This window comes from Mycetomoellerius zeteki, unplaced genomic scaffold (genome assembly GCF_001594055.1).
Source record: "Mycetomoellerius zeteki isolate Tzet28-1 unplaced genomic scaffold, Tzet1.0 scaffold228, whole genome shotgun sequence".
NCBI lineage: Eukaryota > Metazoa > Arthropoda > Insecta > Hymenoptera > Formicidae > Mycetomoellerius > Mycetomoellerius zeteki.
The window spans coordinates 2,380,988-2,407,174 of record NW_017257203.1 but is presented as its reverse complement, the minus strand read 5'-3'; the positions used below and the strand labels follow the sequence as shown (position 1 = coordinate 2,407,174).

The 26,187-nt window shown below is 33.2% G+C and overlaps 1 protein-coding gene across 5 annotated transcripts in view; it reads right to left on the bottom strand.

Moving 5' to 3' along the window:
* Syt7 (Synaptotagmin 7) overlaps positions 1-26,187 on the bottom strand; it is a 175,727-nt gene that overhangs the window by 68,219 nt on the left and 81,321 nt on the right. For 2 of the 5 annotated variants that reach the window (XM_018449030.1, XM_018449031.1), the window contains exon 1: positions 8,661-9,123. The exons of the other annotated variants lie outside the window; for them this stretch is intronic. In XM_018449030.1, coding sequence (XP_018304532.1) covers positions 8,661-8,749 — 89 coding nt within the window. In that variant the 5' untranslated portion in view covers positions 8,750-9,123. Of the gene's footprint in view, positions 1-8,660; positions 9,124-26,187 lie in introns of those variants that run through there. 5 annotated transcript variants of the gene reach the window in all.

Here is a 26,187-nt window from a genome sequence, read left to right as displayed (position 1 = left end):
TTGTAATTCAATTTTGTAAAATACTTATATCATGTCATTAATCTTTTCTATCAAATACTTGTATAATATGTATCTAATGATAACTTTTCCGAACAAAGAAATTGACATGTGCTGAATTTAATGCGATCTATTATTACATGTCTATGCAGGCTCACATTGCGGATGTTCTCTCTTCTTCTTAGATTCTTACGTCGTACGTCGGAAATACATTTTTCACCAAGATCGGAAATTAATTAGAGCCCAGGTTACGGCAGATATATATATGTATATATATGTCGATAGCGCCGATCAATATCAATATTCTCCGGCAGTTAGCGGGCAATAAATCAATTAACGGGTGAAAGTGCGCGGTGCAGAACGTTCCAGCTCGGCTGGAAGCATACTCAATCTTCGGAAGAGCGAGTCACACGCAGCTTGAGAACCGACTGAAGAAAACGGACGGAAGTAAGCTCTAAAAGATACCGACAAGGAAATTGAACTCATTTTCTCTCACGCGGAAAAAACCTAAGGTTTAACAAACAGCTGTAGCTGAAGGGCCGATAAGTTAACGCGAGCGCAACCGGAATACATGTCCATCGGATTTAATTATTCGATTCACTGAATAAGCTAAATGTAATAATAATAGTACGTCACTCCGCCTCTACTCGACTGTGTATAATATATTAGAATATTATCAAATAAGCTACATCATTAATGCTTACAAGCTAATAACAGTTTCAAATAATTCTACAGATCAATTTTCTAGAATGTTTGATTTCAGTGCTACATAAGGCTAGATCCACAACCTTGCTTTAAGAAGCCTTAAGTCATAAGTCGAAAGAGATTAATTAAAAATAATCCCTGTCTTTAAACTGTTTTTGCGCAGTCTTTAAGCTTTAATCGTCAGACTTAAGCGAATTGAACAAAACCAATTCTTACGGCCTAAAAACATAAGTTCTGTCGCCGATATATCGTCACTTACAACTTAAAGCTTATGGCTTATGGCCTCTTAAAGCAAGGTTGTGGACCTAGCCTAAATCGTCGTAATTTTTAAAGCTTAAATAACATGTCCTTCAGCATATGTGAAATATATGTATGAAAAGATTAACTCAGACCTATTCTAACCGATAATAAATTCTAAAATATTCTCTTTTTTTTTCTTGGAAGGAATTTGATGATTGCACATACGTAACGTACATAAATCATCGTCGTGAGCGATAATATCGTGCAGGTAGAATCTGGCGCTACGCCAAAGTTTTATCTTCACAATACATATGGTAAAGCTGTGATCAGATTGCCGACTTTCCACGTACGATTATGCCGAGCACTTCAAGCGATAATTGAGAAAATGTATCTTTTAATATAATTATTAATGGAGATAGCTGCGGATTACTATCGCGAAAGTCAGAAATTATGAATTTAATGCCTCAGGAAAGTTCTTTTGCAGAAACTCGGTATTATTTGCTATTATTTTCGCATTTCATACTTAATCCAAACATCGATATCCTCAAACTTTTCGTTCTAATTTCAATTGCGCGCATCGCTTATTCTTCGTTCTTATTTTGAAACTGGCGCAAGTCGAAAAGCAAAATCTAAAAATGTAGAATATTACTGACACATTAAAATGTTACTTGGAAATTGATCATTTCTATTATGCATGTGCACATGTATATATTTCACTTGTGCCAGTTTTATATTCATTTTATAACTGATTATATTAGAATAAAAACGAAATCACATTTAATCATTTTAAATATCCTTTGAAGCGGATTACGATCTCTCTACGGTATCTGATTTTTCCACATTATTCAAAAATGTTATTATCTAATATTAATTTAATATTAAATATTGAAATAGGATAATAATATTGAACAATCTTTGTAGTCCTTTAAAATTTTAAAATTTAAATATTTAAAGAAATTTAAATATTTAAATTTTTTTAAGATTAAAAGGATATATATATATAGGGTAACCGGTATATACGCCACACCTATCAAAAACTTGATTTATAAAGTATTATTTACTATGTTTAAAGTAAACGAACTATATTAGTAAAAACTTTGTACTGTCTCCTACTATAAAAGAAATATTAGAAATCCGAAATATTTACTTTTCGTATTAAAAAATGAACTTTTTGAAACCCTTACATTTTTGCGGTATATCCTATAGGGGTGGGATATACGGCTACTCATAGAGGGAGTGGAGGTATGTACGGCTCATGAAAAATTTACAAACAATGCACATAAATAAGACGTAAATGACACTTATAAAATAACTTATAAAATGCGTTTATAAAGTTTTATTAAGGAATAAGAATGATAAATATGTATATGAAGTAATAGATAATAATTACGATCTTCCTACATATATTATAAGCGTTATGACATGAGGTACTTGTTTCACGTAATGTGTTTATTACATTTAGTGCACTGTCACTGATTTCAATCTGCGCACTTTGTATGCTTTGGGCATAAATCCCACCCGCTAAAAATGCCGTATATCTCAAACAGATGGGATATACAAGACAATAAACTAAACAAAGAATACGAAAGCAAAGCACTTGTATGTTGTTATACAACATGCTTTACTATTCCTCTACACGTATGTATCACGAAATAATCACTAATGTTTACTCGCCTTACAGTAATCATTTTATGTAGATTATAATTTATGATGGCGCTACTTATTACAGTGACAAATCGATTCAAGTCACAATAATTTCATTAATATTAACAGTAAGAAGCTGAAATCATAACACAATACTAATATAACATAAAGGCATGTAATAGAGTAGTTACGGGAAAATTATCCCCACTCCTTCTATTTTTTCTGCGGCTTATGACTTCTGCGGCGTAAATCCTAGCGCGGCGTATTTGCCGGAGTTACCCTATACACAATAATAGATATGTACCTATTACACGGTGTCTAAAACGAGAAACAGACATATGATAATGTTTTTTGTACAGTTTATTCATATTTAAACAATTAAGCTTCTATTCCAGTATAATTTATTATAAATTTCATAGATTAAACTATCGCATTATTCGATACAATCAATGGTTACAGTTAAGTAACGTACTTTGTATTTTAATCTCCTTCTAAGATCCTGCTTTAATTATTCTCACCCACGAGGCGGTAATTAAGGCCACGATATTTACTGTTAATACATCATGGAGTGCAGAAACATGTAAATAGATGTGCATACATGACACCAAGTTCAATCGTTTGTCAACTCGATAAAAACGGACACACATTTTACGCGCCTTTAATTACGCAAACTGAATGATTTGCACAGTCGGATAATTATAATTCGTGTCGATACAGCATTACAAATACGGAATATACAAAATACGTGAAAATAAATCAGTTTCGAGCTTTTCAGATTTCGCAACTTATCACTTCGGTAAAATAGCTTTTACAGATTAAAACTAGGTCATGAAATAATTCAAACGTACATATATGATATTCTCTCTTTGTAATAGAAGAAAAAGGAAAGATTGCGAATCAATAAATTTCGAAATGTTTTCACGTTCAAACTGCAATCGTGTTTCAGAAAAAAAAAAAAAAAACAATGGGATGACACTCTTCTCGAGTTTCCAATCGATTCTTTTAAAACAAAAACTTGTTCAATCTTTCTTCATTCAGTTTTTTTGTAATTTTTTAGTTTTTAACATTAAGGGCTGTGAATAAACCTACTCAACTTTAAAGATAAAAGTCGCGGAGAGAAAATAATCGTTACCTAAAAAGATAACTCTGCCAAAACGGGAGCTTCTTCGTTCTCCACATCCAATGTGGAGAATATAGCCTCTATAAATATTTCTCATCTTCCGTTCGGCCGCGTCAGGATCTAAAATAATCGGACATTAAACATTAAGCGAGAATCGATCGTGGAAAAAGTACACGCTAGAAGTTAATGGCAATTTTACGGAGACCTAGGTCTCCCCCCATTCCTATCTCAAATATCGCATGGACGTACTTTAATTGCAATAACTCACCTACAGCGTAACGTACCAGCCCCGCTCGTTTGTTCTATCACCCGAAAAGAGCGATAAATTTGCTCGGAGTGCACTTCTGTCTAATGCAAGCGCCGATGCACGCACCTCCAGGAGTTTTATTTATCCATACGTTTAACCACGACAAAGATATAGACGGTATGCCATGTGACACGAATATTATTATCCCTTCGCTTGCGAAATTTAACTTTATACCACGTGCGGGAAACCACCTTAAAGTTTGCGACAATGTGAACGTGCTATTAGACCACTCGATCAAGTATTCTGTAGTTATAGTACGAAATTCCTGATACAAATATGTTACAACGTCTAAATCACGTTCCATCAAATAATATCACGCCAAGAATTTCATTTAAATTTTTGAAAAAACTCAAAAATAATACTCTATAATACTTCTCTGTTTATTATTATAAGTACTTATTATTATATGTATAAAAAAATAAACATATTTAACCATTCGGTGCCATTCTCGGTGTGGGATATTAAAATTTTTTTTATTTTATATATACTATAATTTTTTTATTAATAAAAACATTACATACACATTTGCTTGTTACCGTTATATTCTTTAAATTCTGGTATTACAGTTGAAAAAAAATTTGTTATAACGATCATTTTTATGCGACATATATAATATCCAATGTGTTGCACCTGTGACAAAACGCATAGGCAAGGATTAATTTATTATGTAAGTTTTTATATACATATATAATGAGCATCTCATATTTTACTCAGTAAATTATATCATAAAATGTTAATTAATTAAAATGAAAAATATTTATTACTGCTCGGAGAGTATATATATTTTTTAAATATATATAATTTAAAATTCTTTTAAAATATATTACACCAAATTTAGAACACATTTATGCGTCCTGTATTATAACTGCTATATAGCTTAGTCGAGCGACTATACGCTAAAACTATTATTGATATTATAAAGTTTGTTCAACATATGAGTTGTAAGTAGTTTTCAATGTGAGAGAGAGTATCATATATGAAAACTCTTGTTCAAATGCACGAACAAGATAAATATTACATCTGGGACAAAATAATATAACGTTATTTGTGCATTCTGTTACAAAAACGTTATCTGTAAATAAAAAAAAAATAAAAATATTCAACTTAAAAATTTATATTGCAATTTTTTACTATATTCTTGTTGAAATAAACGTCACCAAAATTTAACATTTATGTCGGAGGATGAAGGATGTCAAGACAGATTCCTTCGGTATATCTATTCGTTTTCTTCAAGACTAACGGATTATAAATATCCCGCGGTCATGCTATTTTTACAAAAAACGGAAGAAGCTTCTTTTATCACCAATCCCGTTTACCGCGAAATACACCAGATTTTTGCAACCTCATCTACCATGAAATATGTCGGGACTGCACGCTCGTTACGTAGAAATAATTTCCTCCAGTAAAAAGGTATATAAAGATATTCAATCGGAAATAGTATAAATTGGCTTCATTCGCATGCGACTATTTTTTGAATAAAGTCTCTCGCTTTCGAATTAAAGATAAGTATCATAAAATGTCCATCTTAATTGTGAGATACTGTTAAGATATCTTTAGTCGTTTCGTAAAATAAAACGATCGTGTTTTTGATATCTAAAATATTCATATTAAAGTAACTCTTAAATCATTTTATGTGATTATTTTATATGCCTATAAACAGAATTTTCATAATATTATGCACATATATATTAATATATTTATATTACAGAAAGTACATTTATCGTTATTATTATTACATAATATAATTTATTTAAATAAGAAATAAGATACCCTAAAATAATTCCGTAACCATATTTCAAAAGCTTTTATTAATAAAATTATATGATATTTACAGAATCGTTGGAAATATCTCCAAGCAAGATATTTCCAGAACTTAGTCTTTTAAAATCACTGTAGTTGATTGTCTCGAGATCAGTTAATATCCTCTTCGCGTTATGAGCATTATCTTAATATAGACACACACAATCAACTTATCCCATTTTTTCAATTTCTATCTTCTTTTTTTATCGTATTTACGAAAAATACCATTAGGTAGATTCGTTATTTTGTACTCGGCGATACGAAACAAACAAGTGTAAGATAGTGGCAGAAACGAGATCATGTTATGACGTGGAAAATTCGTGGCGTGGAATTCATCATACTTTCCTCGAATGTACACTGCAAAACAGCTACGGAATAAATATTTTAATCTGAGATGAGAGCTATGAGAAGGTATCAAGCAAAAGTATAATGATACTATACTATATTTACTTTTCTCATAGACGTAATATGATATTCGAAAGCAGAAAATCAGATTATATAGCTTAACGGATTGAGAAAATTTTAATTTCAACCCTTGACAAGTAGCAATTTCTTCTAAATATGATATGCATCGTCAGGATAACACTTTCTTGACTTTTATATTCCATTTAAAAACCAAGATAATATAAACGCACATTAAATAATGTATTAAAACAAATTAATGTACAATAAACAACACGAATGCATAATCAAAATGACAAAGAAATATGACTTGTTAGTTAATTCGTTAGAATTAAGTCATTACATATTACCTTTTATTTTTAAATTTGTAAAAAGAACATGTAAATCGGCCTGTCAATAATAATTAATCACTTTTTTTTTTAAAAAGTTAAATAATTCAAACATTTTAACATATGTTGTTTCAACATTTTCCGCGTCGGATCGTTCCCATTCCCATTAATTATATACTATATTTCATCGAGTCGAATAAAAAAAAAATGTTCTGTATAACTAGTAAGTTTTATGTTCTTATAAGTATAAGTGGTCGTTTATTTTGTTAAATTGCCTTCATAGTTAACTTTATTATTCCATTGAAATGTAATTTTCTCTCTATTTTATACAGAAAAAAAACGTAATATACATAATGTCTTCGTTCGAAAGAAAAAACGTCGTCTAAAGGAATATTTAAACTGGTAGATTAAGAGCTATGAAAGGATTTTGATATCATAGACGAAATTTGTATATATGATTTAATTAAAAATATCTAAATCTGAATACTAATTAGAAATAAATCTGTATGAAATTAATTTTTTTTAGTTCTCAGAAATATTATATATGTGAATATCATACACATACATCTCTGTATTATATACGTGGCATTCATATAATATTTATAATTAATAATTTTAGATATTGTTTCTATATATGTAGAGTATGACTGCAAGGATTTCAAAAAATATAATATTATACATTGTGAAAGCTAAGTTTTTCAGTTAGTAGTTCAGTTGTCACAATTTCCAGTTATTCCAAGAAAACAGCCCCAGAATAAACGGATGAAAAGTTATCGATTTTGGGAAAGCTCGTCGAGAGAGTACTTTAGAGACGAGTGTACGTAAACATTCATCTGGGATAACAATGCACAATCGTGTTTATCGTGAACCGTAGTGTTGAACACCTACATTGATCGCGAAGCGTTGACAATCGCAAGATCACATAATACAAATATTACATTAACATACATATGCATAGATAACGTACAATGCGTATGCAACTTAATACAAGTTGGATTTATTAAAGGTGCGAGGAGATCAGTGGGTCATGAAAAATACATTACAATATATACGCGCATGTGACATTACTTCAACGGAGAGAATTAAATCCCACGCTCAATTACCAAATACATATTATCATGTTTTGCGTATTTTAATTAGATCATTATCATTTTATAATGTTAAATAGAAAATCGTATTTAATATTGCGCGAATATTAAACGTGTATCTTTGATTTCACGCTCTTATATATAAATATAATACGCGAGCATAATGGAATTTTGATCCAGTAATAATTTCCGAGATATTTATTTATTAGACTCGACATTTATTTATGCGATTATTATGTAGCTGTAACTCTTCCTCTCTTTCTCTTAAATAATACTGGGTTTAAGTTGTCATTTATTACGCTATGCATTGTAATATATAAAATATTATATATCGTTTATATTATACTAACTAGAACGCGCTATTGACATTTAGCTATCTCGCCTGTAGTATATTCTATATGGCCTATATAATTATACGTAGAACAATATAACCGAAATCCCAACGGAACTAATATCCATTTAATTTATTTATTGCTTTCAATAAACTTCATGACCTGTATCTCGAGAAATCGTCTCGTATGAAAAGCAACTATGAGCTGGGTCCAACCTTTAACTGCTGAATCATGAAGGAGAAACAATGATGACGCTTATGAAACCACATCATCGGAAAAAGCGTCACAACAGAATTAATTTTGCGAAAACTTAAGTTTTCATTTCCAAATTCAAAGGGTATAACGCGTAGTTAATAGATAAGATTTTATTTCAGCGTAGATTTTATCGTAGAACGACGTGAAGTCTTATATACGAGTACTTGATGAAGCGCGACCGATTAAAAGAAAATCCATAATCACCATTTCTAAAAGATCCCTTTGTTACTCGTAACCTTTGCTAAGAGACTCGTGACTTGTAGCACTTTCTCCTCAGATGGAAATCAAAAGCCATACGAAAGAATCCAGCATCGGCACGTGCATCAAGTGATTTTGCTCGCATGCAATCATACAAACAACGTGCATTAAATCTCATCGATCATCGTCGGCATCCCGGCTGTCCTACCGATTTCGTGCTGCCGTTAATACAATTTTACTCACAGACTCTGCGACAAGAACCGCGACAGCGCCAGTTTGCCGATACGATTGTTTTTCAGGCCGTCCAGCATAGCCGATGCCGCGATTTCCATTTTCGAGTTACCTCCGCTTCCGCCGCCGTCGTCTAAGTGGATTCAGGATATTCGAGACGCGGAGCGTCTCGCTTCCGCGAATTCAATCGACCTACTCGCCGATTTTCCGGAAGATCTCCTCCGCCGGAAACGGTCGCTCTTACCCTCTCGCGTTCCCTTTATCTCCCAATGGCGACGCACTTTACGTGCCCGTTGCCGATCCTCTGGCAGCTCGTCGATACATCTCATTTCATGATTTGCTTCCCTCACATAAGTCTTCCTTTGTACGGACTTCTTCGCGGACGAAGTACAAACTTTCTTCCACTGTCTCGTATCTCACGACGAAGAAGAAACTTTACGATGCAACGACGGAAGATGCAGTTATGCGAACTTGGGTCGCTTCGATGGATCGATTCGATGTTCTCGTTGACGCAGGTAATTCACCTCTCCTGCCTTCGACGGCCACGCGCTATCGATCCCGACAGTCGAGTGGACTGCCTTTGCGAACAATAAGCTCGATTTATCGTTTTTCGATCAGGAGAGCTTCTCGCGATCCTTTCTGTTACATCTATTATCGCACTGTTATCTTTTTCGTTTTCGTTCGAGCGCCCACTTCTCTATTCCCTTTCTTTTTTCTTTCTTCTTTTTCTTGAAAGACCTGCCCTTTCGCGGTCCTTCGTTTTTATTAGTCGCGCTCTACCGGTCGTAGGAGTGTTTATATTAAACGAGATAAGAGAAAGAGTCTTCCAAAGGAAACATCATCGACAGGCGCGCTACGTCGTGCAGGTCGGAAGTTCGAGTCGATGGTTTGGAAGTTCAGTTATTCTATTTAACCCAATTTCCAAGTGGCTGGCCGGCTCGCTCGTTACGTCTCATTGAAAGGCGGTCGTTAAAATTATCACACAATCACGGCGCTCTGTAATGTCCTAGATTATGCAAGTGTCGTTCTAACGTAACTCCGTGGGTGACAAGAATATAACACGCGCAAAAAAAGGTACATACAAATGCGCGCGCGTGTCTGTGTATGTGGCGCGTGTATTGAACCGTCCCGCACTCCCGGTATACCGGAAGTGCGCAAATTTGAGCGCACGCACTGAAAGATAGAGATGCGAGCCGCGGGAGATACGCGCGCGCTCAATAATCAACGCAAACAACGCAGCGCAAACGCGACGCAACAACAGGAACAACAATAATAACAACAACGATAACAACCGGATCGTCCGCGGTGGCAACAGTGAGACCTGTATCACATTATACAATCATTATATGCCCTAAAGTGTAGGACGTGGCAAATTTCATCACGTCCGACCGCACTCGCGGAAGTTTCTCTTTGTCTCTTTTAGGTACAGCAGCAACTTGTCGTCACACATACGCAGGAAAATCGGATAACTTGATCGAACTGGAAATGCACAATACTCCGCGAAAAGGCAAATCGAATTTCCTATCGCTCTTTCTCTTCTCCTTTTCTTCACCACTTAACTGTTCTTCGTTGTTTTCTTATATCGTGGAACATCGGGTTTCATCAGTTATCGCGCGTGTATCTCTAATCGAAAGAGAAGATTGGGCCCGTTGCCTTACCCTCGATGTCTCCCTCGGATCGATCTACGATCTCTCTCCGAACGGCGTCGCGGCGACCGAGATAAGCGTCTCGGACTGATAAATCCACTCCGACCACTCAAGGATCATTCGATCCTCTCTCTCTCTCTCTTGAGGAGAGACAATCTCGAGGTAGGGTTGTAAATTTGAGGGCGGCCGTTTCAAAAGAGTAAGCGAACGGGCGAAAAGGCCGCCCGGGCTTTGTCGCACGTAAGAGGATAATCGTGCATCCGAGAGTATGAGATATGAGAAAAGGGTACAAGAACCAATTGAAAACAACAATAGGTCGAGGGTTGCTTTCTGTGGGACAACCGTGCCGTTCGCCAAAACGCGGACTGCCACTCTGGTCGACGGTGTGACCTACTCGCACTGCTCTCAGCTGCTTCCAATCCCCCAAAGTCGTACCGCCATCCCTACCCCGTGACCATCCCTACCTCCCGGCATCGCGTTCACCCCCGGAGCAATCGGTATCCCTAGCCCGATCTTCTCCGTCTCGGCCGCTCTCCCACCCCATTTCAACTACCCCCGACCCCTCTCAAGCCGAACCATCACCATTTCCTCCTCCTCTGAACCCCCACTACGGGGGCTGACAGCGCCACTTCCACCCCGTGGCACTACTTCCCTCCCACTCATCTCTTTACCTCTCAACTGAACTATACCTCGTCACACACTCTCTCATCAAGGCTCGGAAAGTCCTGGTTTTACCGCGAAACCCTTAACGCTTTACCCTAAGCTCAATTTTCGATTTTGATGGTACAAATTTTGAGATTTCACCTTGCTCAATTTATCCGAAGATAAGTTAATCAGGTCACGAATAAGCTAACGACGAACAACTGCTCGTTCACGTGAGTGGCACGAGTGACTTTCTACAAAGCAAGCCAGAGCTTGGCAAACGTCGACGCCAGCGGTTATGCTCCTCCACTTGGCGTTTGTGCGCGCGCGTACAACACCGTGCACATAAGCGCGCGTCTACGTATGTCTACGCGTATCATTAACAACGGATCTTATTGATTGTTGTGCTGGGTACACTCCGAATAAATATTAACAGCGCAATACTCAAACAAGCAACGCGTTTTGCATGTTTTGCGAGTCTAAAAGGCAACACGTATAACGGATGCTGGCGCATCTCGCTTTAAAAATACACGTCACGATCGGACCAATTTTTACCGAGAAAATATTAACCACGCAGTCTGACTGGAAAAATACCGCTGCTTTTAGTTCTATAAGAACTATTTTATGTAATCTCGTGTAAAAATAAAAATGAACAAAAAGGAACAAGCCCAATATTACGAAACTAATATTGGGTAATGATATCACCTATTAGGTAATATCATTTCTTATTGTTTGCGTGCGACGTTACGTAAGTTTCTATATGAGTCAGTAGAAGAGGAGAAACGCATTCTTTCACGTTGCACGTGTCTCGAAGGTAATTCACCCGGCATCGTCGGTCGGGCTTTTAGTGCGGCGCACGTTTTTCCCTCCTGAAATAAGAGCGACGTTACGACACAAACAAGCTTCACACCTGTGAAACTTTCGCTCGAGCCGTATCTTTTAGGTTTACGTAAAAGACACGCTGTATACGACCAACACATCTATTTACTGTTATACAATACGACGATAGCATTTTAACTGATTTGACACGAGTCGGGTACTCCGACGGATATTGTCGGCGAGTAAGTATTGCATTTCGAGGTCCGTGTGGGCCGATAAAATCGACGAATCTGAGAAAGCATCGATCGATTGTTAGGCGAAACGCGAAACGTGACGAACATTTCGAACGTCCTTCGAGCATTTTGCAGATACCGTAACTCTGATTAGAAGCCGGCACCTGGCACTGCAAAACGATATCGTAGAATGATATCGCTGCTGTACAGAGTGAAATGAATAGTTTATGACCTAGCTACCTTTGTTGATTCATACGCCATGGATTTTGTGTTATATCATAAAATATATGTGAAATTATACACTGAAAAAAAATTTATTAAATATTCTAATAAAATAATTCTTTGAACAATACTAAGTAAACATTTATTTACAGTATTTGTTTATAGTAAATAAATATTTACTCAATAAAAAAATGATAGTTAATCGAATAAATAGTTTTTGTATCCAATAAATATGTTTTTTAGTAAATATTTATTAAAATTTAGTCATTTTTTCAGTGCACAATTTATAAATAAAATAGGATAAGTTCAAATATAACAAAAATAATAAATAAATATTCAAATATTGCGACTACTTGAATTTCGCGTTGATGATGGCTAAAAAATGGCCGAAATATATGTTTTATATTTGAATGTTTCAATGTTAAATACTGGAGTTAACATCGCTTAAATGACAACAAATTACATTATATAGACGGATACAGAATAAAATTCAAGCGCATGCTAGCATCAATTCCTATCAGTCTTTCTCCTTTATTTTAATTACAAGGAATCCCAATTATTTAATTATACAATTTTCTACAATTTTAATCTTTTTCGCTATTTCTTATAATATTTTTTCCAAGTTATTTGTGACACACAATTCGTTATATTGATAAAAAAGAATGTATCATATTGTCATACATAATTGTAAATAAAGTTGGATACAAAATTATAGCACGTGAAAATAAAATTTTTGTTACGAGTTTCAGTATACCATACTTTTGCATCCAAAAAGAAATTTTTCGATCTCAAAAAAGTTTTAGTTTTTAACTTTATTGCCAAGCTAGACGGATAAAAAACATAAATCTTTTGATTTGATCTCTTTTGCATTGATTTAATGGCTGTGCAGCAAACAAATGTCTGCAAAAGGAGCTTTATCGATATGTCAATTACAATTTTCCAGCGAGGTTTCTTCGCTATTTTGCACAGCTCCACGCGCTCGTTTTATCGCGATAAGGGATTTGTCGTAATATAATCACGAAACGTATAGCCGCCTCCACACCGGACACGGATATGTATGCGAACGAATACATTAGCAGTCATATCACAGTCATCTACCGCGATCCTCTCTAAATAAAATTCGACGATTCTGATTATGCCCTCAGGAAAATCAGCGATTATCGGTGCCAACCGCAGAGAGATGCCATTATACACGGAGGAATGGATTCGGGAAAACGGAAGTTGGTCGGAGAAATAGACGGTAACTTCCGTAAACTTCCGACCGAAGATGGACGTTGATGGAATGCTTATCCGTCTCATCTCGTTTTTCCAGAGATGAGGGAGCGCGCAGGAAATCCCGTAGGAGAAACTCCTCATCGAGAAACCTTTGGAAATTTTTTTGCGATGCGTCACCAAGGTTTCACATTTGCTGGAATTGCCGTATCATAAGTAATGTAACACGCAATACGCATGAGTCCGATAGCTTCTGATATATAAAAGCCCACGGCCACTTCGCTTATTACTAGTTTACCTGTATCGGTTGAATGATCGCGTGACCCCAGGACATACGAAGCACAGTTACGTGTTAAAATAAGGATATATGGAACATCCCATTGCGCATCTATCATAGATATTAAAGGTTAAATTTGAAATTATGATAATTTCAACGCACAATATTTGTACCGCCAGACAAAATTTTGCAAATTAAAGTTTGGCGATAAAGGACAAGTGATGGCATAAATCAAGATTAGAATATTTAAACGATATAAAATTCGGATTGTCTGTTTACTCAAATTATTCAGATAATCTAAATCTGAACATTCAAAGAGTTGAGTCCGCATATTCGGATCCGAATTACAAAAAATTGAACAGAAACTAATTGTAAAATAATATGACAAAGTTGATTGAAATTATATACAAATATTCTATTAAATGTTTTATATTCATATAATTATATGTATATGTACAAACATATATAATATATATCTATTATAAGTGTACAAAATATTGTTTTATATTTCATATGTTTCTTGTAGTTACATAATGAAATGCAATACGTATGTTGAAAATTTAGAGAAAGCTTTAGAAATAAAAAACAAATCTAATTGAACATGTCTCAATGATGATACAGAAATGTCAACTGGTTTACATGCTTAAGTTCTTTGAATGTAACGATATTTCCCATTGTGGAAAATCATTATATGTAAAAAATATTCTTTTTTTTTTCAGAGTTACACTGTAAAAACAAGTGTGTTACAAGTGTGTCATTTTAACACATTTTATTGTAATCACTTTTAACACGTCTGAAGGATGTGTAAGATTTACACGTTTCTTGCAAATCTACACACTTACAAACATGTTAAAAGTGATTACAATAAAATGCGTTAAAATAACACATTTGTTTTTACAGTGTAGAAGAAGAAACAGCTAAATAAATTCTATCTTAGCAATTTTTATTTTCTGTTCTATTTCTTATAGAAGCAAGAGTTCGAATCTGAATGAACAATTCGCAATCGAATGCTAAGGTTTCTATCCTTCGGCTTAGTTCAGATATCAAACACAAATAATAAAATAATACGAATTGAATTATCCAGATATTCGAATATCAACAAATGCCGATCACATTTGTAATTCTATTATAAACAAATAAAATTTTATAAGAAATTTAGTGAGACAAGAGGTATAAATTGACAATAAATTCTAAATAGAATACGTATATAGAGAGAGGAATATTTGCGTATACACTTCCACAAATATCCATTAGCACGGATCGAAACGTAAATTCTTATAGGTGGGGAAAGAACCCTTAGTTCACGTGCAACTCATATCACGAATGTGAAGGAATTCATTCGAGAAATGTGGCTAGATGAAAATTCTTAATCTCCCCGTTCCTATCTGGTACATACCAAAGTCGTTAATATATGATGAGATTGGCGACATTACCGTGGTAGATTTTCTTCATACAAATAGCAAAATGTAAAAGCGTATATGAGTTGACGAGACGAATTTAAAACTGAAATAAATAGAAGGTAAACCAAATATATAACATCTATAATGGGATTTATTCTCAGATTTTACGTAAAGTGTATAGACATTGAAAAATTTCATACTGTGATATTTCCGAAGTTATTTGAACCATTTACCTATAATAATTTTACCTAAAACATATATAAAATTATTTTAAATTTTTTCATACACTAAAAAATTTAAAATAATTTTATGTATAATTGGTATACTAAAAAATTTCCTTTATAACTTTAAACATTTCTTAACTTTCGCAATTATTTGAGACAAAATATTAGTTATTTAATAATCTTAAATTAACAGCAAACACATAGTATTTTCCATTCCAATTTTGACAAATTTATTAACATATCAATATACGACGAACCGATAAAAAGTTTCAAATTATAAAAGCAAAAGATTTATTACATAAAATATGAATTGATGAATAATAACTGAATTTCTGCTTTACACCGTCTGAATTGTAAAGTTCTGTTCCGACAGGTATGATTTTTTTATTGAGTTTTTGTAGAGATCCGCTTGTAGCATCCACTAAGATAATAATAAAATTTCATTCTTTGTGTGATCAAATTATCGATCTATAAACGACAAAACAAAGCGTCACTAGTTTTACAACAAACATATCAGCGTAGAAAGAGGAAAGAGCTCTAAGGCCAATCCGACGACCACGTTTAAAACTCTGGACGAGGTAAATATATATATATACAGGGTGTTTCCAAATTAAATCGCAAAACTTCGGGAGCGTGTAGAGGAGTAAAAAACTAAGAAAAAAAGTCCTATAGACATATGCTCGTTTTTGCTCCGTTTCAGAGAAATCGAAAAAAAATGTTTACATTTCTTGCCATATCTAGCACCGACATATTTGATTACATTTTCCACTTTCTGTTATGAATTTGTCAGTCGCTCTTTGAAAGCCTTTAATAGTAGATGAATTTTGTCTTTTGCAATATGCCGCGTACGTATTCTAATAGTGAATATGCTGATATGGTTTTTGTATACGGTTTCTGCAACGGTAATGCTTTAAAGGCCTGGCTGCTACAAGAGCCGTGTTTGACAGATGCAATGCTTGTATTGCTGCAAGAGGTGCACATTTCGAACAAAATCTTCATTAAAAAGTTTATAAATAAAATAATTAAAATAATAAATTAAATATATTTTTTTCTTTTTTCGTGATTTCCTGCGAAACAAAGCAAAAAGGAGCATATGTCTATAGGACTTTTTTTCTTAGTTTTTTACTCCTCTACACGCTCCCGAAGTTTTGCCATTTAATTTGGAAACACCCTGTATATATATATATCTATCAGCGATATGTTCGGCTATAAATCTGAAATCCGTAAATTACTTTTTGCTATAAGTCGCCAACAATCGGAGCAAATATCCCCGTTAAAGTCGTATCACCAAGTAGGTGAATCGAGAAAAGCAAAACGGTGGCTGTTTCTTTAACGTCCTATTAAGTTTCCGAATATACGTTCGAATATAAATTTAATGTGAAGCAAATAAGGCTAACTGTAAAATTGTAAATAAAATAAAAAGATAATATAATTTTGAATTCCTATAAAGAAAAAGATAATTATGTGCTAACGTAATAATTTTTTTAAATATATTTAATACATATATATTTTCAATTTAAAAGATTACTTTCAAAAATAGCATTAACGGTCGAGATTGGTTTTCCTCTATTTCTTGCTTGTTATTAAAGTTTTCTTCCCTCCCAAGAGCATGCAATGTGGAAACGTCGTTTTTATAATTCGCTTTAGTCTTACGAACTGAGTGAGAGCTAAAGCCAGGAAATTGCGTCTATAGTCGAAATTAATTAAAGTCAGCTAACAATTCTCCTAGATTACTCAATAGCTGCTAGATTATCACGTTACGCAGACGGGCCAGCAAAATTGGGTTAATGTTGATACACGTTAGTGCAAAATCGGATGCAAAGCCACATCGTAGTTAACTAATTGCAACTGTTATTCTAATTAATCACTGACCGATGTATAACTTATAATACAGTACAAATGTATTATAGTTAGCTGTCAAATAATTGCAGACAATATGCAATAAACAGCAATTTACTTAATTGCATTTTCGACTGTATCCTCGTATGATGCATGATCGTGTCATAGCAGTTTCTCTAAACATCAGTTACAGCATATAAAGTTTAGTTAAAAAGGACACAAGAATCAATTTTATATATTATTTGTTTACGTGTAATGATCATTAATGAATGCATAAAATATACGTAATTAACACAACTAACTTAGTAATAGCTCACACATCATAGTAATGGCTCATATCATCTGTAAAAATTATAAACATGCAGATTGCCTTTTTTTCATAATCTTATTCCAATTTCATTGAACATTCATGTGCAATTCTTTTTAAGCTACATTTGTTTTGTTATTATATTAAGAAACGAGCGCTCCCAACGAGTTACCGAACCCCTTTCGCACTCATAAACGAGTTATCTCGCAACTCAATGCTCTTCAACTGACACTTTGAACAAGTTATCACACGGTCCGATGACGTTTATTTGACGTTTGAACGGGATATCTCGTCTATTTGATGTCGGTCGTCCGACACGCGTTGTCAATACAATATAGCTTTAACATTTTCCAATAACAAACGTAAACGCACGGAAAAGCGAAAATGCAAGAAGTCGTGAGACGCCAAAACATGTACAAAATACGGGGATGATATCGCATTATGGATAAAATGTTTGTTCTGTAGGAATAAGATTGCGGGAGAGAGCCTAATGTGTACGCTCACCCTAAGGGCGTCCTAAAAGCTTTCCTCAAGGATCTTATAGTCCCAAGTAAGAAGAGCGATCTGTTATTTACGTTGATGCGATCAAATCTGAGTTGCTTAGTCTTAGTATCCCCCATAAATAAACAATACGCAACGTTATAGTACCGCGATTACTCAACGTAATCCATTTGCCCGCAACGTTTCCGTAAAGCAAGATGAAGTAAGGTATAGTAATCGTTACTCTGACGCAATTAGAAGCACGTACGAACGGCCTCCAATGTGGTCGATCGTCTTTAAACCGGAGCTTCATGGCGCCTAATAATTTATGGTGTTAAATTACACAGTCGCCATTACCGCGTGTATTATTTTACATTGCACACTTGCATATACCCACGCAAAGTATACGTTATGATTGAACAAGCAATATACTATATATCACGTTACTACATTTTTTAATATATCTTCGTATGTAAAATCAACTCTTTCTCTATTAGCATTTTTTGTCATCATAAAATGTCTAGATGATGCCTTCAACAGAAATATTTGTGACATATTTCAAATAATTTTTACGACAGTTTAACATTTTTCATTAAAATTTTATTATAACGCTTGGCGCGATTTTAAATTCTTAAAGAAAAAAAATTATGTACCATCATATTGTAATTAAAATTTAAAAAAAAATGTATTTAATGTATCTAGTTTCCAATTTAAAAGATTATATTCGAAAATTATCAAATTTCCTCTTTTCTGATAAAAATTAAACAAAATCAATGTCACCGTTATTTTATTTTTAACAAATAAAAGAAAATTTAACCAAGTTTGTTACATTGATGTTGAGAATTACATTAGTGGGACAATTAGAATTGATGTGGCGTAAGATTTCGTGAGAACCACATTACTTATTCGTCCTTTCTCTCGTATACTCGCTATTTTAATTAAAATCCGTCCCTTTCACTGCGACGTTCGCGACGCATATAATGCCGTCACACATATTTTCCCTTTCGAGCAACCAGATTTACCTACGCGTCGTATTCACCAGTCGTTTGCAGTTTCTGCAATGCAACTATGTATACGTCGCACTTTCAGAAGCATTTGGAACACGGCATATACATAACGCGAACAATCCCACGAGTTCCCAAGAGGCAGATGTCCGAAAAAAGCGAAAGGAATGATAAATTGTTCCCGACGTCTTGACGCGTGGGTTTAAAGTCTTAAATCGAAACATCAATCAACGGCAACTTAAAGAATTGTAGGTCTCGACAGCGCAATATATTTGATGTATGTAATATTAAATATATTCTACGAAAAAGCTGCCATTTTTATTAAAATGTAATGCAAAAGACATGTATCAATTTGTAAGAAAATCTGTATGTATCTATACATATAAATATTGTATATACATACATAATATTTAGTTTTATAAATTCATATAAGTATATTTTTTTATATGTATATTATATTTTAATAACTATATAAAATTATTTATTATATATATATATAAAACATACGGTAAGATGGTACAATTTGGAACAAAATAAGATTTGAATCTAATTTCGAAGATTAAGTTTGGTTTTTACCTATTTAGTAGTACCTATCCTTTAGTATTCTTCACACAATTAGATCAGAGTTACCAAACTTGAACTTCGAAATTAGATTCAAACCTTATTTCGTTCAAAATTGTATCACCTTATAATATGTATATCATCTTATAATATGTATATATATATGTATATATATATATTGTATCTTTGCAGAATGATTAATCTATAAATGAACCAATGTGAAAAAATGTCCATACGTATACATCATAAGTTATTACACGAAGAACGCTTTCCCGTAAATCGACCTTCCTACATTAATTAAGTACATATTTTTGGTGACATCTTGGTTTAAGGGTTAATAGCATGATAGCCGCGATATACACATACATCGTGTATCCGTGGTTCACGATACCTAATTAGATACACGTGACCAACGTTGGCACGGTAACGTTGGCTCTACATCCCCGACATAACTGCCGCTGCACATGAAGGTTCATGTATGTAGGCTACGAGTAATTCTGGCATGTCAGTCGCATTATATGATGTATCATCGATATTTCCCCCTCGTTATCGTGATCAAGTACTCTCTTTTCCTTGAGAATTTTCGCACAACAGGTCGTCACATCGTAACATAAAACTGGAGCACAAATTACATATATGATCACTAATCTGATCGCGTTGGATGCTAATTGCAAAAATTCACACGAAATCTGCGCGAGTGCGCACCGCATCAGGAATTCAGAAACGACTTGAATAAACAAGTAAACTGTAAACGTTACGTTTACAGAATTCTATTTCTATTTTACCGTTCAGTTCGAACCATCTCCCTTAAAAAGACTATTCTTTCTAAGGATATCCCTGTATACGAAGTCAAGCCCTAATACCGGAGCTTAATCACGAAGATTTAATCCTAAATTTTCTGGCGATAATTAGCCTCACCAAGCGTATTCGTATCCGGAAGAAAGGGTCAATCTCTCTTTTCTAATTAAAAGTACTTTCTGATGTTTTCCAAGTAGACACGCGCGAAATTTCTTTTCCGAATAATTTTAACGAAGTAATTTTCTGGATGAAATATGATTAAAGTTCTCATCTAGTTAAAGTCTAGTTATAGTTAAATAGAGCCTTACTCAATATATAATCACCGACTCACACCTTTGAAATTTTGCTCTTGAGCCAAAGAGCTTTGGGGCAACAACATGGCGAATAACATGAGAGAAAGTCACTCTCAGTTTATATTCGTGTTTATAATTCTAATTAAAAATCGTTGCGTAAACGTAAAAACAATTTTGTAAAGTAAACTTCACAGAGAGCTAAGATAATCGCTGTTTCGCTCATGTGCAATTTTCATGTAAAAAGAAAACCATTCGGACCACATTAACTAAAAATATGGTATGAATATAATGCGGTATGGAAGTATGGTATAAATATGAACGCGGTAAATGTCGGATTATTGATCGTTGTTGTGTCTGTGAAGCTAGCGTCTCAATTGGTGGAAACTCATTAAATATTGAGAGTTCTGAGTTTATTTTCAATAGTTCTATAGTTCTATATAGGATAAACAAATAGTTCCGACCATTAAAACCGAGAAATCCAAAATTCAAAATGAGACGCCAGGTTCACACAGGGCCAACTCCGTCTAAAAAAGTTTCCAGCCACAGTTTCTTATAGGATTTGAAAAGATACGTAGTTCTACAAAGAGTTTTGACACCTAACATTGTTATTTTGATTTTTAAACAATTTTTTTCCCTAAAAAAATAGTCTTTAGAAGGAAGATGATCGAAAATGAGACGCAGTCTGATTTCAAAGAGTTCTGTTAGTTTTATGGTATTTATTGTGTAGTTCTGAATGTATCCTAACGTTTTCCGAAGAGTTCCGGTAATATAAATAATTTATTAATTTTTTAAACAATTTTTATCACCCGAAGAAGGCACCTTTCTGGGTATATGTGTGAGACGCTGGCTGATTTCCGACAGTTCTGTGAGATATATGGCACTTATCGTGTAGTTCTGAATATATCCTAACGCTTTCCGAAGAGTTCCGGTGATATAAATAAAAATTGTTTAAAAATTAACAAATTATTTACGCGGAAATCAGCCCGCGTCTCACACATATACCCAGAAAGATGCCTTCTTCGGGTGATAAAAATTGTTTAAAAAATTAATAAATTATTTATATTACCGGAACTCTTCGGAAAACGTTAGGATACATTCAGAACTACACAATAAATACCATAAAACTAACAGAACTCTTTGAAATCAGACTGCGTCTCATTTTCGTTCTTTCTAAAAACTATTTTTTAGGGAAAAAAATTGTTTAAAAATCAAGATAACAATGTTAGGTGTCAAAATTCTTTGTAGAACTATGTATCTTTTCAAATCCTATAAGAAACTGTGGCTGGAAACTTTTTTAGACGGAGTTTGCCTTGTGTGAACTTGGCGTCTCATTTTGAATTTTGGGTTTCTCGGCTTTAATGGACGGAACTATTTATTTATCCTATATAGAACTATAGAACTATTGAAAATAAATTCAGAACTCTCAATATTTAATGAGTTTCCACCAAGTGAGACGCTAGCTTCACATACACATCATTGTTCGATGCAAGTAAACTTTTGCGAAATAAGTCCTGAAGATTGAGAGCTTACCGATCGAACCGACATTTAGCCGAAAATGTTACTGGAGAACAATATACAGGATGACAATCGGAAAGTTCCTAAAGCTAAATAGCTATTATTTTGTAATGAATATACAGAACGAAGTAAATTAAAATAGAAAAAACCCACTAAAAATTTATCAGAATATAATGCAAAATAATATAGTAGGGGAGACCGGGGATAGTAGACTCATTTTTTAGTTTCGAATTTTTATAGACGAAATTAAGAGACTTATCGAAAAAATGAATTGTACCCCAGTTACTACATACATTTGACTATCTAATAATATTTTAATAATAAGGGAAAACTGATAATTACTATGAAAAAAAATGCATTTTTCTAATGCATTCCATCTGATTTAACTAGCCCCGGGACCGGGGTAAAATGACTGATGGTATGGGGTAATTTGATTAACATTATTAAAATGAAGATTAATAAATATTTTAAGGTACATCTTTGGCTACATAATAACAAAAATTTTATAAAAATGTATTTTAAACACAAACATATTTATTATAAAAAATGTATAACTTTGTACTAAATGACAATTTATCTAATCCGAATCGTTATCCGAATTACAGTTATAACAAACATAATACGATAAGTTACCCTTTATGCATTTAGAGTATCCACACGCATGTTCACAAAATTATACTTTTAATTATTCTTAATATTTTCACATTATTATTATTACTTCTATTACACTTAAAAATAATTTTACAAAAGAAAGAAGGATGTATGAACATACATATATGTTTCATATATAATTATATATGTATGTTTATGAATATTTATACATGTTTATGTATAAATGTTCATAAACGTATATAATTTATCATATTATATATGTTTATACATATTTATACATATGCATGAAAAATTTCTTATACATGTAATTTAACTATTATTACTGGTAATAATATAACTTGCGTAAATAAATATAAAGAAATAAAAAATTTAACTAATTCGGCGACATAAAATCGTAAAACCTAAACATAAGTTATTTCTATGAAAGAAATTTACCTGGAACATTTCAAAGACGCAGTTACTATATTTTCAACTTCAATATATGTCAAAAGGTAAATCAATCTATTTCTATGGTTAGTTTTATAGTAAATAATAACGTCCAATTAACACTTAGTGAATAATGAACTAAATTTGAATCAAATTTAAAACATTTTCTTGAATTGTTTTCATTAAATTAATGACATATAGAGTAGGAGCAGTGGCAATCTATAGAAATGATTAAAAATAAATTGAATATAATTTAACATTGTGAATTTAATAATGTGTGTACATTTAATTCTATCAATAACAAAATAACTATTTATTTATAATTTCAGCAACTTCCTAATTATCACTGTGTATAACGCAAGTAATCTTGTGTTATACCTACTTACATACAGACGAAAAGTCGTCTCGAGACAAGATGCTGACCGATCAGATAGAACGATTATCTCACTGATAATGACTGCATACACCGATAACGTACCACACTCTTCCCCTCTCCTATCGTTCCATCGTCGAGTTAATCCTTCCCTCGCAGAATGTGACTAACTAAGCTCTTTGCTTTCGAGTTAGATTGGTTCGAATTTAACTCGCTTCGGGATCTGCCACGCGAGACGTTATTAAGGACGCTCCGATAGGAATTACTCTATTCGGTCTTTACTGTTGAATAATCCGACGATTATCGCGAAGTGAAGTTAGAATTACGTATCGTTCGACGTGGCAACGACTTCGACTGGCGGTGATTTCGAACGGTCGCGATTCCAGCCAGAATCGAGCTTTAAATCTTCTAGCCACCGAATGAGATATGCTCTTCCTCTGTGCTGAAAACCGCTGTATCTACACGAATAGAGCTATAGAACTAAGAGTTACGTGCTAGTGTCACATGAATTCCGAATATTAAGGATTAAAAGAGATTGCATGTCGAAATCTTTAATCTTTCTATTTCCATCCTATCATGTCCTACCATTAGTCGTTTTAGTTAATAAAATTAACTAAATCTAAAAATATTCATACTCTTAGTAAAACTCTTAGTAAAAGAAATTCTCATAATATTCATTGAATTACATTACGTCACTGGCAATTTCATTCGGAAAAATTCTTTCAATAAAGTCTTTTCTATCAATATATATTATTCTATCAGTATATTTTTTTAACAAAAAAGTAATGTATTTGAACTGAATCTTTATATATTTATTAAATTTTACAATAAAAATAAAATAAGGTAATCGGATTCTATATGGCCTAATATTCAAAATGACCTACTCGCTGTTTGTAATTAAATTACAAGGTGAATTCAATAAATGTCACTAATAAGTAATTAGATTGTCCATCTGATTCAATTGCATCAGTTTATTGTTCAGTTTGTTCATTCTGTCAGTAAAACAAAATGCAAAACGTCATGACCGTGATCTAATTTCGTAAGTAAATAATTGCTTTCTATAACTACCAAAAAATGGTTATATTTTCCATAATTTATTTTAGTTCTGTATTTATATTTTACAACACTTCGTATTTAGTTTATATTTTTATTATAACGTTTAGTTTATAACCAAAGAAAAGAAACTCTTGTAAGAGAGAATAATAAGGCCAACTTATATTCACTGTTAAATTCATAATGTCAAATTACACTTAATTTGAGTTGTTTTTAATCGTTTCTATAAATCGCCACTGCCCCTGCTTAATATGCCGTTAATTTAACTAAAACAATTTAACACAAAAAATGTGTTAAGTTTGATTCAAAAGTTTACTATTTATTAAGTAAATACGTTGATATGGACGTTGTTTACTTTAAAAATAACTACAAAAATGGATTGATTTACATTTTGATAGACATAGAAGTTCAAAATAATAAAATATTATTTAACACAAGCGAAGATTGCCATTGCTCCTTTGATATCTAACAACGACGTATTGAATGTATGTACATATATCGATTGAAATGTTCTTTTGCTGCGTTATTCTAGACCATGGCTTCTAATTCACCTGCTAAACATCGTGAAAATACATAAATAAATAAGTAGGTAAGTTGTTTGGAAAATAGTTCATTGTGTATTCTTACAATAAACATATGTCAATGCACGTTGATAAACTTGTACTCTTATAAAAGTAACATTATATAAAATAAAGTGATCTAATGTTACTTTTATAAAATTAGAAGTTTATCAACATACTAACATGTTTGCCTTTATTGACATATAAGAATACACACAAAGAATTATTTTCTGACTTACCTACCTATTTACTATCTACTTACCTACTTATTCTCACAATATTTAACAGATGAATATACCCAATATGACCTAAATGCTACTTTTTCTTAAAATCTTCACTGCACCCACGTAAATATTCGAAAATGTCTTATGGTTAATATTCAGAAATATTCTCTTTGTTAATAAAAAATATTTCTTCTCTTATTAAAATAAAATATTACTTCACGCGAATCCTTTTTTATCAAAAATATAATCTACAAATTTTAATATTATAAATTAATAAGTGATAATAAAATAACATACAGGGTGTTTTGGGACTTTAAGGACAAACTTTATGGAAAAGTATGTAGATCTCATCAAAAGAAATAATTTCTGTTAAAAAGAATTTATATCTTCCAACGTATTTTTAAGCAGTTACGCGTCCTTATTCGGATTGACTGTGAGGTAAATAATCGATCGCGCGGTAGCATTGCATGTATAGTCTGACAATACTACAGTTCATGCTTTTGCTTTTTTATTACCTCTTTGCAAAAACGAAATTAAAGGATGCGAACTAGTTGTTAGACGTCACACGCAACCGGACGAATAATTCCTTAAAAATTCGTTTGAGGGCACAATTTTCTGAACAAAAGTTCTTTTGACGAGATATATCATTCCTTGAAGTTTGTCGCTAGGGTCCTGAAACTTTGTATATGTAAAAGAGATACATATAAAATCCTTCTCCGGTTATATATTCATTCCAAAAATAAATTACATTTTATAATCTCGATGATAAATGCGAGAATACATATATGTGTAATTTGTGCACTTTTATATAAAAATATT